General features: G+C 51.9%; 1 protein-coding gene across 1 annotated transcript in view; it reads right to left on the bottom strand.

Moving 5' to 3' along the window:
* The window catches only part of lig1 (DNA ligase 1), a 35318-nt gene extending 24259 nt beyond the window's left edge, over positions 1–11059 (bottom strand). Inside the window, exons 1-6 of the mRNA XM_033027777.1 lie at positions 10710–11059; positions 10387–10449; positions 10028–10289; positions 9022–9142; positions 1302–1559; positions 15–21 (exon numbers count right to left, since the gene is read on the bottom strand). Coding sequence (XP_032883668.1) covers positions 15–21; positions 1302–1559; positions 9022–9142; positions 10028–10289; positions 10387–10449; positions 10710–11059 — 1061 coding nt within the window. The remainder of the gene's footprint in view (positions 1–14; positions 22–1301; positions 1560–9021; positions 9143–10027; positions 10290–10386; positions 10450–10709) is intronic.
* Positions 11060–13291: the final 2232 nt, after the last annotated feature.

The raw sequence follows: 13291 nt of genomic DNA on the forward strand, positions 1-13291 counted from the left end.
TGCCCCCGTCTTGCTGCTTGCCTGAGGGGAAAGAGAGCGATGTTGGGAGGTCACAGTATAATAGACAATAGGTGCAGGAGGGGGCCATTCGGCCCTTCGAGCCAGCACCGCCATTCAATGTGATCATGGCTGATCATCCCCAATCAGTACCCCGTTCCTGCCTACTCCCCATATTCCCTAACTCCGCTATCTTTAAGAGCGCTATCTAGCTCTCTCTTGAAAGTATCCAGAGAACCTGCCTCCGCCGCCCTCTGAGGCAGAGAATTCTACAGACTCACAACTCTGTGTGAAAAAGTGTTACCTGTAATTGTTATATGGTTATATGGTCTCCGTTCTAAATGGCCTACCCCTTATTCTTCAACTGTGACCCCTGGTTCTGGACTCCCCCAACATCGGGAACATATAATAAAATAACAAAACACACAATAAACACAAATTTAACATCCACCACAGTGAGTTCACCAGCCACCTCCTCACTGTGTTGGAGGCAAAAATCTTAAAGTCCTTGTCTCTTCCCTCCTTGATATCCCTCTGCGCTGAGGCGATCCAGGCCTCCGTTGTTGTGATCCCACGGGGTGATGGTAAGTTAGTAAGTCCCGCGGCTGAGTCCGAGCTCCGCGAACGGGCCGGTTCAAACTCCGCGGCCCAGGGTGGTCGAAGCTGCCGCCCTCCAGTCCAGCGGACAAAGCTGTTGCCGTGGGAACTCCGGAAAAACAGGTCACCAACCTGTGACCCGTGAGCTCCCGACGATGTCGTCCACTGGCCCGTGGCGCAGCCTCCGAAGTCGGGTCGCCACTGCCGCTGGAACGCAGCCCCAGCTCCGAGGCCGCCAGCTCCGCTATTAGGCCTCGGCGCAGACGGAGACGGACACGGGGGATACGACAACAGAAGTCGCATCCCTCCGAAGGAAAAGACCAAAAACACGTTTCTCCCCCCACCCACACACATACACAACCTAATAAAACCAAAAATTAACTAAAACGCGACAAAAGAACAAACAAAAAAAAGAAAAAACAAACAGACTGCAGGCGAGCCGCAGCTGCTAAGGCAGAGCCGCCATCTTGAATCTTGACACACACATACATACACACTCACCCACACACACATACCTCCCCTCCATACAACCCTTCCCCCCCACACACCCCCTCCCCCCCATACACCCCCTCCCCCATACAGCCTCTCCCCCCCTCACCCCATACACCCCCTCCCCCCCATGCACCCCCTCCCCCCAATACACCCCCTCCCCCTCTCCTCTCCATTTCACCCCTCTCTCCTTCTCCTCTCCCTCCTCGGTTTCTTACCGAAGAAGCTGCTGAACGAAGACTTTCTCTTCTCTTCCACTTTCTCTCCGTCTCCGTGCCCTTTGGACTTTGGCCCCTGGTCCTCCGTGACCTCTGCTCCCTCTCCCCCAGAGCGGGTGGATTCTCCCCGACGCTGCTCCTCCTTGACCTTCTGGTGACCGTGATCACGGCACGGGCGACCTTCGACCTCATGCTGGGTCTCAGCTAGTGACCCCTGCACCTTGACCTCCTTCTCCGTGCCCCCGTCTTGCTGCTTGCCTGAGGGGAAAGAGGGCGATGTTGGGAGGTCACAGTATAATAGACAATAGGTGCAGGAGTAGGCCATTCGGCCCTTCAAGCCAGCACCGCCATTCAATGTGATCATGGCTGGTCATCCACAATCAGTACCCCGTTCCTGCCTTCTCCCCATATCCCCTGACTCCGCTATCTTTAAGAGCGCTATCTAACTCTCTCTTGAAAGTATCCAGAGAAACTGCCTCCGCCGCCCTCTGAGGCAGAGAATTCTAGACTCACAACTCTGTGTGAAAAAGTGTTTCATCGTCTCCGTTCTAAATGGCTTACCCCTTATTCTTCAACTGTGACCCCTGGTTCTGGACTCCCCCAACATCGGGAACATGTTTCCTGCCTCTAGCGTGTCCAAACCCTTAACAATCTTATATGTTTCAATAAGATATCCTCTCATCCTTCTAAACTCCAGTGTACAAGCCCAGCCGCTCCATTCTCTCAGTATATGACAGTCCCGCCATCCCAGGAATTAACCTGGTGAACCTACGCTGCACTCCCTCAATAGCAAGAATGTCCTTCCTCAAATTTGGAGATAAGAACTGCACACAATACTCAAGGTGTGGTCTCACTAGGGCTCTGTACAACTGCAGAAGGACCTCCAGGGCTCTCTCTTAACTTTTTTCCCCTGTTGCCAGCCAGGCAGCCTAGGCAGCTTTTTCGGCCAAATGACAGTTTAGGTGGTCATTTAAGACGGTTTGCATGACGCGTGCGATAATGTGCTTGGACGAAGTGTGTAGTTACCAGTCGGGATTATGCTCAATGAAGCATTCACATATTATGTTCAAGAAGGAACTGCAGATGCTGGAAAATCGAAGGTAGACAAAAGTGCTGGAGAAACTCAGCGGGTGCGGCAGCATCTATGAAGTGAAGGAAATAGGCAACGTTTCAGGCCGAAACCCATCAGTTTGAAGAAGGGTTTCGGCCCGAAACGCTGCCCATTTCCTTCGCTCCATTGATGCTGCCGCATCCGCTGAGTTACTCCAGCACTTTTGTCTACATTCACATATTATTTCTGCTTCAAATAACTCACAAACTAAACATATTCACCTATCAAGACATTATATATCCCACAATGACATGCAGCAAAATTAATAATACAGTATCTCAACTCTTTTTACACATTACAATTAATGCAATTTCTATTAGTTCTTTCCACTTCCAAAGAAAAATGTGGTTGGATTATTCAACGTATGATTGTGTCAATAAATCTTGGACCTTGATAACGTATATGCTTGACCATGCACACTAGATTGATGCAAGCATGTTTTCTGTGAAAGACCGAAAATTATCATGACATGGCCATAGCATGGGTCGTTATTGCTATTGGTACAGAAACACTCTCACTTCCCACATAATTTATCCACAACAAAATATATAGGTTGCAAGGAATTTTCTAAAGGCATTTTATGATAATAGGTGTCAAAACCGACTATATCCATCTGACAGGTTAAACATTACACTGACTGACAAGAGATGGCCAAAGGACATAACTGCAGCAAATGTTCTTTTGGTAATATGTTTAAAGATGTCAAGACGTCACATTACCGGATATTCAGATTAAATGTTATGAACAGCAATGAAGATATCCAGTTTGTACGCACCAGATTTAAATAAAATTATTGATAAACGCTGTTTCCATCATTCCCACCTCAGAATTAACGTTAACATTTCAACTGAATTCAATTAAAAATGTTATATAGATTATATTACTCGAAAACCAAACTGAATAAAATGTTTCCAAATGTTTCTCCTAAATGTTAATCTCAAGAAGCTACTGTAGTACACTCTTTTGTCTCCTGCATAAACCTTCATACATTTTGGAATGACATTTCTGGAATCTTCACAAAATTATTTAAAATAAAATTGAACCCCAATACAGAACTGATTATCTTTGGATCAATGGAAGACGGATGTAAGCTGACTTTGTTTCAAAAATGTTTACTTAATTATGGCTATATATCGGCAAAAAAAACATACTTAAATTCTGGAAAAACGCACCCACACCAACGCTCAAAATGTGGATCTCAAATATGTCGGAAATGTTACATCTTGAAGATATGAGATTCCTCCTATCAGGCAAATCAGACCAATTCTTGAGGATTTGGTCTCCTTTTATCGACTTATTACAAGCATATGGTGCAACGCAACCTTAGAAATTAATTGTGTCATAACCGTGTGAGGGGTGGGTAAACATACGAAGCAGGTATATCCCTTTCAATCTCTCTACTTTTTCTCTTCTCTATTCTTTTCTTTGCTTACTTCATCTCACCTTGTTGTTTCCTTGTTTCCTCTTTCGGGCTATACAGCTCTATGGGTTATTTCTTGTTTTACTATTTCACGAATTAACAATATCACTACTTTAAATGATATTCTCTCTCTCTCTCTCTCTCTCTCTCTCTCTCTCTATTTCTGGCTTTTCTCACTTTCTTTTTTACTATTAAATTTAAAATAAGAAGTTGTACATGAAATGTAATATATTATTCATGTATTATATTATTGTACTTCTAATAAAAAATGTAATTATTAAAAAAATGTTCAACTGAAATATCTCCTGACCAAATTTGTGATGTATATGACTGACTGTAGAAGTAAAACCTGGATAAATCCAACATATAGTTGTGAATGTTGCTCAGTGAATAACGACAGTACTGATACTCCATATTAAGAGCATTGATTTGCCGTTAAAATGAATTCTGTAATAACGTGTCAACGGTAGCAGTGACAATCGAACACTGCGGTTTTAATGTTTCACATGTTCACAATTTAATTAATCCATCTTTATGGATTAAAACAAATAATAACATTGGGAATTAAAACACATTTGATTGTATTCCGTTATCAAACTTAGTCAATGTTCGCTCTGAAGACATTTCCAGGACAATAGGGTCAGGGAGGGGGGTGTGTGTGGTGTGTGTGAATCAGTGCGGGGTGGGTAGATGGCGGGGGGGGGGGGGGGGGGGGGGGGGGGTTAGAAGGCAGTCGGTGCAGAATGGATGGATTGAGGCAGGTGAATTAGTACGTGTTGGTTGGAGTAGGTAAAATTGTGAGCGGAGAGCACGGGGGCTGTCAGTGGTGTTGAATGGGAGTGTTCAATACGGGATGGATGGGGGTAGACAAAAGTGCTGGAGAAACTCAGCGGGTGAGGCAGCATCTATGGAGCGAAGGAAATAGGCAACGTTTCGGGTCGAGCCCCTACTTCAGACTGTTCCCCCCATTCTTCTTGATTGGGAGGATCAGTACAGGATGGATGGATGGGGGGGGGTCAGCACAGGATGGATGGGGGGGGGGGGGTCAGTACAGGATGGATGGGGGGGGGGAGGGTCAGTACAGGATGGATGGGGGGGGGGGGTCAGTACAGTGTGGATCGGAGGGTCTGTGCAGGATGAATGTGGGATCACTACAGGATTAATGAGGGGATCAGTACAGGATGGATGGGAGATCAGTAAAAGATGAATGGGTAGACCACTACAGGATGGATGGGGGGGATCGGTGCAAGATAAATGGAGGGTGGGTCAGTACGGGATGAATGGGTGGTTCAGTGCAGGATGAATTGGGGAACCAGTGTAGGATGGATGGGGGGGGTGGCAGGAGAATCAATGCAAGGTGGATAGGGTGATCAGTGCAGGATGAATAGATGGGGGGGGGGGGGTTAGATAGGGAGGGGAGCACAGGGGATGTCAGTGAGGACTGAATAGAGTGGGAATGGGGTTCAGTGCGGGATGGAGAGGAGGGGTTCCAGGATAAGAGGGGTGGAGGGGGGCGTACAAGAGAGAGATAGAGAGAGAGGAGAAGGGGCAGAGGAGTTGGGGAGGAAGGAAGGTCAGCGCTCCTCGAACAACATCGCCCCTCTGCCTTGGCCGTCCCTGTCCAACGCCAAAGTGCCGCCGCCTCCTCGCCACCGCCTCCCCTCCTCCGCCAGCCGACAGCAGGGTGCGGGGCCGAGCTGTGCAGCTCAAACATCCTATAGCTATAGGACCTTTGGTGCAGCTACTTCAGATTTCAGACGGCAGAAGGAGGCCTCCCCCTCCCTCCCTCCTCCCGGCCTCGGCGTGCGAGAGGGTTTGTTTTGAAAGCGCCATTAGCGGATTTGCAAGCAGCGGCCGCTATCAGGGCGGGCGGGGTGCGGGAGGAGGAGGTGGAGCCGCTGTCGCGGCCGCTGCTGCGCTGTTCGGGGCCCGTCATTCGCTCCGACACTTCGTCACCACGCACTTGATATCTTTGCCCCGCAATACAGCCGCCGCCGACACGAAACGTCACGTTCCTTTTCTCCAGAGATGCTGCCTGACCTGCTGAGTTACTCCAGTTTTTTGTGTCTATCGGTATAAACCAGTATCTGCAGTGCCAAGCTGGGCAAAATGACTCGGCGTTTAGGTTGCCCGGCGGCACTTTGGGTGGTCATTGGCACCCGGGCAACCGCTAATTTCAAGCCCTGACCTCTTTGTTCCTATACTCAACTCCTCTTGTTATGAAGGCCAACATGCCATTCACTTTCTACACTGCCTGCTGTACCTGCATGCTTACTTTCAGTGACTGATGAACAAGGACCCCCAGATCCCGTTGTACTTCCCCTTTTCCCAACAGCAGCAACAGCGGCGGCGGCGACGGCTCCATCTCCTCCCGCACCCAGCCCGGACTGATAAAGGCCGCTGCTAACACTCCGCCAACGGCGCTTTCAAAACAGACCCTTGGAGGAGGGAGGTGTCGGTCAGAGGCGGAAGTAGAATAGGGGGGGGGGTGGTTATTGGAGGAGGGAGACGTGCCAAAACACTCTCGGCAGCCCTGCACCGCAGCCAGGATCGATCCCGGTCTCCGGCGCTGCAATCGCTGCCGAACCGCCACTGGACCATCCCCGTCCCCACCCGAGAGCCTCCACACGCCCTGGGGTGGCCAGAGGCGTCGGGAGTCTGACGGGTGCGGTGCCCCCAGGCCCACAGCCAGCGCAAAACCCAGCTCACTCTGCCTGTCCCGCCAGGTTAACCAACAGCCCTGTCTGGATTGAGTCCGGGCTGTAGGCGAGACAGGCACATTGAGCTGCATTTAGCGCTGGATTGAGCTGAAATTACCGTTCACAGAAGCCTCGCGTGTGTGTGTGTGTGTGTGCGCATGCGCGCACGCCTGCCAAGATGTTCTGTCCCCCCCCCCCCACCCACCATCTATTCCCCCCCCCCCACCATCTATTCATCCTGCACTGATCTCCCTAGCCACCTCGCATTGATTCTCCTGCCACTCCCCATCAATTCTACACTGGTCCCCCAATTCATCCTGTACTGACCCCCCTTCCCATCCATCCAGCACTGCACCCCCCATCCATCCTGCACAGATCCCCCCCATTCAACCCCACTAACATCCCCCGCGCTCTCCCCTCATAATTTTACCTACTCCAACCAACACTCACTAATTCCCCTGCCTCAATCCATCCAAGCCACACCGATTAATACACCCCCCCCCCCCCCCCCCTCCCAACCCTATTGTGCTGGAAATGTCTTCAGAGCTAACATTGATATGGAGTATCAGTACTGTAGTTATTTAATGAGCAACATTCACAACTATATTTATCCAGGTTTTACTTCTACAGTCAGTCATATACATCACAAATTTGGTCAGGAGATATTTCAGTTGAAATTTTAATGTTAATTCTGAAGTGGGAATGATGGAAGCAGCGTTTATCAACAATCTTTTTTTTAAATGGTGCTTACAAACTTGGTATAGACATAGAAACAAAGAAAATAGGTGCAGGAGTAGGCCATTCGGCCATTCGAGCCTGCACCGCCATTCAATATGATCATGGCTGATCATCCAACTCAGTATACAGTACCTGCCTTCTCTCCATACCCCCTGATCCCTTTAGCCACATCTAACTCCCTCTTAAATATAGCCAATGAACTGGCCTCAACTACCTTCTATGGCAGAGAATTCCAGAGATTCATCACTCTCTGTGTGAAAAATGTTTTCCTCATCTCGGTCCTAAAAGAATACCCCCTTATCCTTAAACTGTGACCCCTTGTTCTGGACTTCCCCAACATCGGGAACAAACTTCCTGCATCTAACCTGTCCAACCCCTTAAGAATTTTGTAAGTTTCTATAAGATCCCCCCTCAATCTTCTAAATTCTAGCGAGTACAAACCAAGTCTATCCAGTCTTCCAGTATCTTCATTGCCACATACATCTAATCTGAATGTCTGGTAATGTGGCGTCTTGATACCTTTAAATATATTACCAAACATTTGCTGCATTTATGTCCTTTGGCCATCTCTTGTCAGTTAGTGTAATGTTTAACCTGTCAGATGGGTATAGTCAGTTTTGACACCTATTATCATAAAATGCCTTTAGAAATTTCCTTGCAACCTGTATATTTTGTTGTGGATAAATTATGTGGGAAGTGAGAGTGTTTCTGTACCAATAGCAATAACGACCCATGCTATGGCCATGTCATGATAATTTTCGGTCCTTCACAGAAAACATGCTTGCATCAATCTGTAGTGTGCATGGTTAAGCATGTATGTTATCAAGGTCCAGGATTTATTGACACAGGTTGATCATACACTGAATAATCCAACCACATTTTTGTTTGGAAGTGGAAAGAAATAATAAAAATTGCATTCATTGCAATGTGTAAAAAGAGTTGAGATACCATACTATAATTTTGCTGCATGTCATTGTGGTATATATCATGTCTTGATTCATGAATATGTTAGTTTGTGACTTTATTTGAAGCAGAAATAATATGTGAATGCTTTATTGAGTATAATTCCGACTGGTAACTACGCGCTTCGTCCGAGCACATTATCGCACGCGTCATGCAAACGGTCTTAAATGACCACCTAAACTGTCATTTGGCAACCGAAAAAGCTGCCAAGGTTGCCCGGCTGGCAACAGGGGAAAAATGTTAAGCGAGAGCCCTGCCCCGTCTCTCTCCCTCTCTCACCGTGGGTACGTCTTCGTTTAGCCGGACTCTCTCCGTCTCTCTCTTTCTTCCCGTCTCTCTCTCCCTCTCCATCTCCGCTCCTCTCCCCGTGTCCGTTCTCCGGTCGCTTCCCCTCCATCTTCCGTTTCGGGAGTTGCTTGCGGGCTGAGGGAGGGAGAGAGAGGGTGGGGGAGAGGGGAGGTGGGAGAGGAGAGGGGGGAGAGGAGAGGGGGGAGAGGAGAGGGGGGAGAGAGGAGAGGGGGAGAGAGCGGGGGAAAGGGAGACAGTTGGGGGGAGAGTATAAAGCTTTTAAGATGCTTCCTGTGGGGAGGGGGGTGTGGGGGGCACTAGTAATGGGGGGGAGAGGGGGGGCCAGTGGGGGTACGAGGAGGGGGGGGCCAGTGGGGGGTACGAGGAGGGGGAGGCACTGGGGGGAGGGGGGGCAGTGGGGTGAGGGGGTTACGAGGAGGGGGGCAGTGGGGGGGAGGGGGGTACGAGGAGGGGGGGGAGCAGTGGGGGGGGTCTCATTACCTGTGCGGCGTCGGGGTGCCTCCAGCTGGGGGTCCGATGATCCTGGGGACGAGTCTGAGGGTCCCTGTGCCGTGTGGGGGTCGCAGGAACCTGGTGGGGAACCAGAGACGTGTCGGGGAGACTGCAGGGGGGGAGGGGGATCGGGGTTAGTATTGGGGAGAGGAGTGAGTAGCCCCAGTCACCCCCCCCCCCCCCCCCCGCTCTCAACCCCCACTCTTTAGAGAGTTTAGTTGAGAGATACAGCATGGAAACAGGCCCTTCGGCCCACCGAGTCCGTGCCGACCAGCGATCCCCGCACAGTAGCACTACCCTACACACACACTAGGGGACAATGTACAAACTTTACCAAAGCCAATTAACCTACGAACCTGCACGTCTTTGTAGTGTGGGATGAAACCGGAGCACCCGGAGAAAACCCACGCAGGTCACGGGGAGAACGTGCAAACTCTGTACAGACAGTGTCCGTGGTCGGGATGGAACCCGGGTCTCTGGCGCCGTGAGGCAGCAACTCTGCCGCTGCGCCACTGTGCTGCCCATGTTTTTAATCCAAGTATAAAAAGCTGTGGGATTTTCTGTGTCGTCTGGTTCTCGACTCCCCTCCACTGGGTAACATACTGCGGGCATCACACTATCTGTCTGTCCCCCTCACAATACCCTTACACCGGGGCAAGGGAGAGAGAGAGGGAGGGGGGGAGAGAAGTAGGGGGTGAGAGGGAGAGGGAGAGAGGGAGGGGGAGAGAGAGAGGGGGAGATAGGGAGGGGGAGAGAGAGAGGGGGAGATAGGGAGGGGGGAGGAGAGGGAGGGGGGGAGAGAGAGAGGGGGAGAGAGAGAGAGGGGGAGAGAGAGAGGGGGGAGAGAGAGGGGGGGAGGGAGGGGGAGAGAGAGGGGGGGGAGAGGGAGGGGGAGAGGGAGGGGGAGAGAGAGAGGGGGGAGAGGGAGGGGGGAGAGAGGGAGGGGGAGAGAGGGAGGGGGGAGAGGGTAGAGGCGAAAGGGAGGGGGAGTCACCTCTATGTCCATGGGGAGAGGAGTTCCCAGTTGAGTTTGGGACGATCCCAGTTGAGGAGGTTCCTCTCCTTTCTCTCCCTCTCCCCCCTTCTCCTCCATCTTCTCCTCGCTCTCTCCTTCATCCTCTCTCTCCTCCCCGCTCTCTCCATCTTCCTCCTCGCTGGTCACTCGGCCCGGCCTCCGTCTCCTAGCCCGCACCGGAGACTCCGGGGATCCACTGGCTGTCGTGGAGACACGAGGCTTCAGCGCAGGCTCTCTCCGTCTGTGGGGGGGGGGGGAGAGAGAGAAAGAGAGAGAGAGACGGGTCAGAGAGAGAAAGAGAGAGGGAGAGAGAGGGAGGGAGAGAGAGACGGACTCACCGTCCTTTCCTGGGATCTTGCTGCGCTTTGTTGCCGCCTCCCTTCATGGGCTGGAAGAACGAGCTGTGGGTGAGAGCAATGGGGGGTCAGAGTGCAGCTAAACCTGACCCCTCACCCCCGACCCCTGACCCCCGACCCCTGACACCGTCCCTGTGGTGTGAGTGAGGTGAGATGGATGGATGGAGGGAGGGGGTGTTGACCCGCACACATCATCGCTGCCGGGCGGCCGGGAGACGAGTGAGTGAGTGAGTGAGTGGGGGGGGGGGGGGTGTAGCGGGCGGGGAGTGAGTGAGGGGAGGGGATGGGGGGAGGTTGATTCTTACGCGATGGTTCTCTGCATCTTCCTCTCCTCTGCGCCGCCGCCACCGCTGCTGCTGCTGCGGGTAGTGAGTGAGGGAGGGAGTTTGGCGCCAACTTGTTCCGGCTCCGCCTCCAACCAACAGGACGTGAACACCGCCCCCTGTGGTGATGCGCCGCACTGCAGGACAACACCGCCCCCTGTGGTGATGCGCCGCACTGCAGGACAACACCGCCCCCTGTGGTGCTGCGCCGCACTGCAGGACAAACCGCCCCCTGTGGTGATGCGCCGCACTGCAGGACAACACCGCCCCCTGTGGTGATGCGCCGCACTGCAGGACAACACTGCCCCCTGTGGTGATGCGCCGCACTGCATGACAACACCGCCCCCTGTGGTGATGCCCGCACTGCAGGACTACACCGCCCCCTGTGGTGATGCGCCGCACTGCAGGACAACACCGCCCCCTGTGGTGATGCGCCGCACTGCAGGACAACACTGCCCCCTGTGGTGATGCGCCGCACTGCATGACAACACCGCCCCCTGTGGTGATGCGCCGCACTGCAGGACAACACCGCCCCCTGTGGTGATGCGCCGCACTGCAGGACAACACCGCCCCCTGTGGTGATGCGCCGCACTGCAGGCCGGTCTATTCCGTGGTCAAAGTGTTCAAGAAGGAACTGCAGATGCTGGAAAATCGAGGGTACACAAAAGTGCTGGAGAATTAGAATTAGATCCTTTATTTGTTAGATCCTCAGCGGGTGCAGCAGCATCTATGGAGAGAAGGTAATAGGTAATGTTTCGGCCCGAAACCCTGGGCAACACTGCCACCGTGTGGTGATCCGCTGCACTAGATTTCTCCTGCTGAGGTCAACAGAAGTTTGGTCCTGCGGACACTGAGAACAAAACTTCTAGACCAGCAGCAGCAAAGATCATAGGGCTCTTTGATGATGCTCTTTGATTCCGCTCTATGATTTTTGGGCAGTATCGCTCATCAGTATCGCATCATCAGATTATCAATCTCTCTCCTGTACTCTGCCTCGTCGTTGTGCAGTCCTGGTCATAGAGCATGGGGACTGAGCACATGGAAACTACACTCCCCCCCCCCCCCCTCCCCCGAATGCCTGGCTGTACAGTCCTGAACATAGACCTTACCCCCTCTCCGCAGGGCCTATACACCAGGATCCTGGTCACAGAGCCAGCAAGATCATGACTTGATTTGACACTGCCTTGTGAAATTTAAGGATTACTAGACCAAGTCCCCTCTTCAAAATGTCAAGTCAAGTCAAGTCAAGTTTATTCGTCAATACACATACGAGATGTGCAGTGAAATGAAAAGTGGCAATGCTCACGGACTGTGTGCAAAAAGACAAACAAACAAACAACCAAACAAACTATAAACACAATCATGAACACACACTTATTATTTTACATATTAAATATTGGAAGGAAAAACGTTCAGTAAAGTTAGTCCCTGTAGGGGGCGCCGTCCAGTTGGGTATGGCTGCCCTGCCTGCAGCTGTCTGTCCTTTCACTCCGTTTAAATAAATGTTTAGTATGTTAAAAAGTGTTTTTGTTTGGAGGTCTATTCTTTTATGTGTGGGGGGAAGGGAAAAACTGTATTTCTCAATCCCTACCTGGTCGGAGAAGCAGCTTTCTTCCAAGCAACATCTTTGACTCGTCCTCGCGGCCTACCAGAGGGTCTGGAGCAGCGTTTCCTGAGGGGACCGGCCAGAACCACGGCTTCGGCGGCGGCACAGCTCTGGAGCGCTATCGTGGAGCGGAGCGGGCGATGGCTTGCCCGGGTCTCCGCGCTGGAGCTCCGGTGAGCTGGGACCGCCGATGAAACATCGCGGAGCTGCGGAGCGGCCAGCCGCGGGCGGCGGCGCTGACTTTAACATCGGGAGCCTGGGATCTCTCGCCGAGGTCACCAGTGGTGGAGCTCCATCTAGCGCCGGAAGCCACGGTCTCCGGTAACGAAGCGGCCGTTCCAGGCATCCCAAGCCGCTGTGAGGGTTCTCCCGACGCCGGAGCACCATCACCGGCATGAAGGGCATGAAACATCAGGCCCTGGAGCGGCGGCTGCGGAGGCCTCAAATAGGCCCGACTACACTACACTAACATATGTTTTATGTTAAATTTCGTTCTAATGTTATGTTGTATTCTTATTAATGTCAACTTGGCATGCAATTGCAACTTGAATTTCACAACACCAATTGGTGTATGTGACAATAAATGAACCTTATGAACCAAGGGGGACACATTGGGTCCCGTCCCCTCAACGCTCGTTTGCGGAGGGGGGGTAGCCTGCAGCGTCACACATACACTAAACACCCCCCACCCCCCCCCCCCCCACACACACACTAACCACCTCCCTTGATATTATATGAATATTATTTATTCGCTCCTTTTATCCCATCCCCGCCCTATCCACTGACGCATAGCCCCCAACTCGCAGGCGCGTCTGGAGAGGGAGTAGAGAGAGAGAGAGGGCAGAGAGAGAGGCAGAGACAGAGACAGAGGGGCAGACAGAGAGAGATGGGCAGAGGCAGACAAAGGGGCAGGGGCAGAGAGAGGGTGGAGAGAGAACGGGAGAGAGCTGGGTAGAGA

Source organism: Amblyraja radiata, chromosome 9 (genome assembly GCF_010909765.2).
Source record: "Amblyraja radiata isolate CabotCenter1 chromosome 9, sAmbRad1.1.pri, whole genome shotgun sequence".
Lineage (NCBI taxonomy): Eukaryota > Metazoa > Chordata > Chondrichthyes > Rajiformes > Rajidae > Amblyraja > Amblyraja radiata.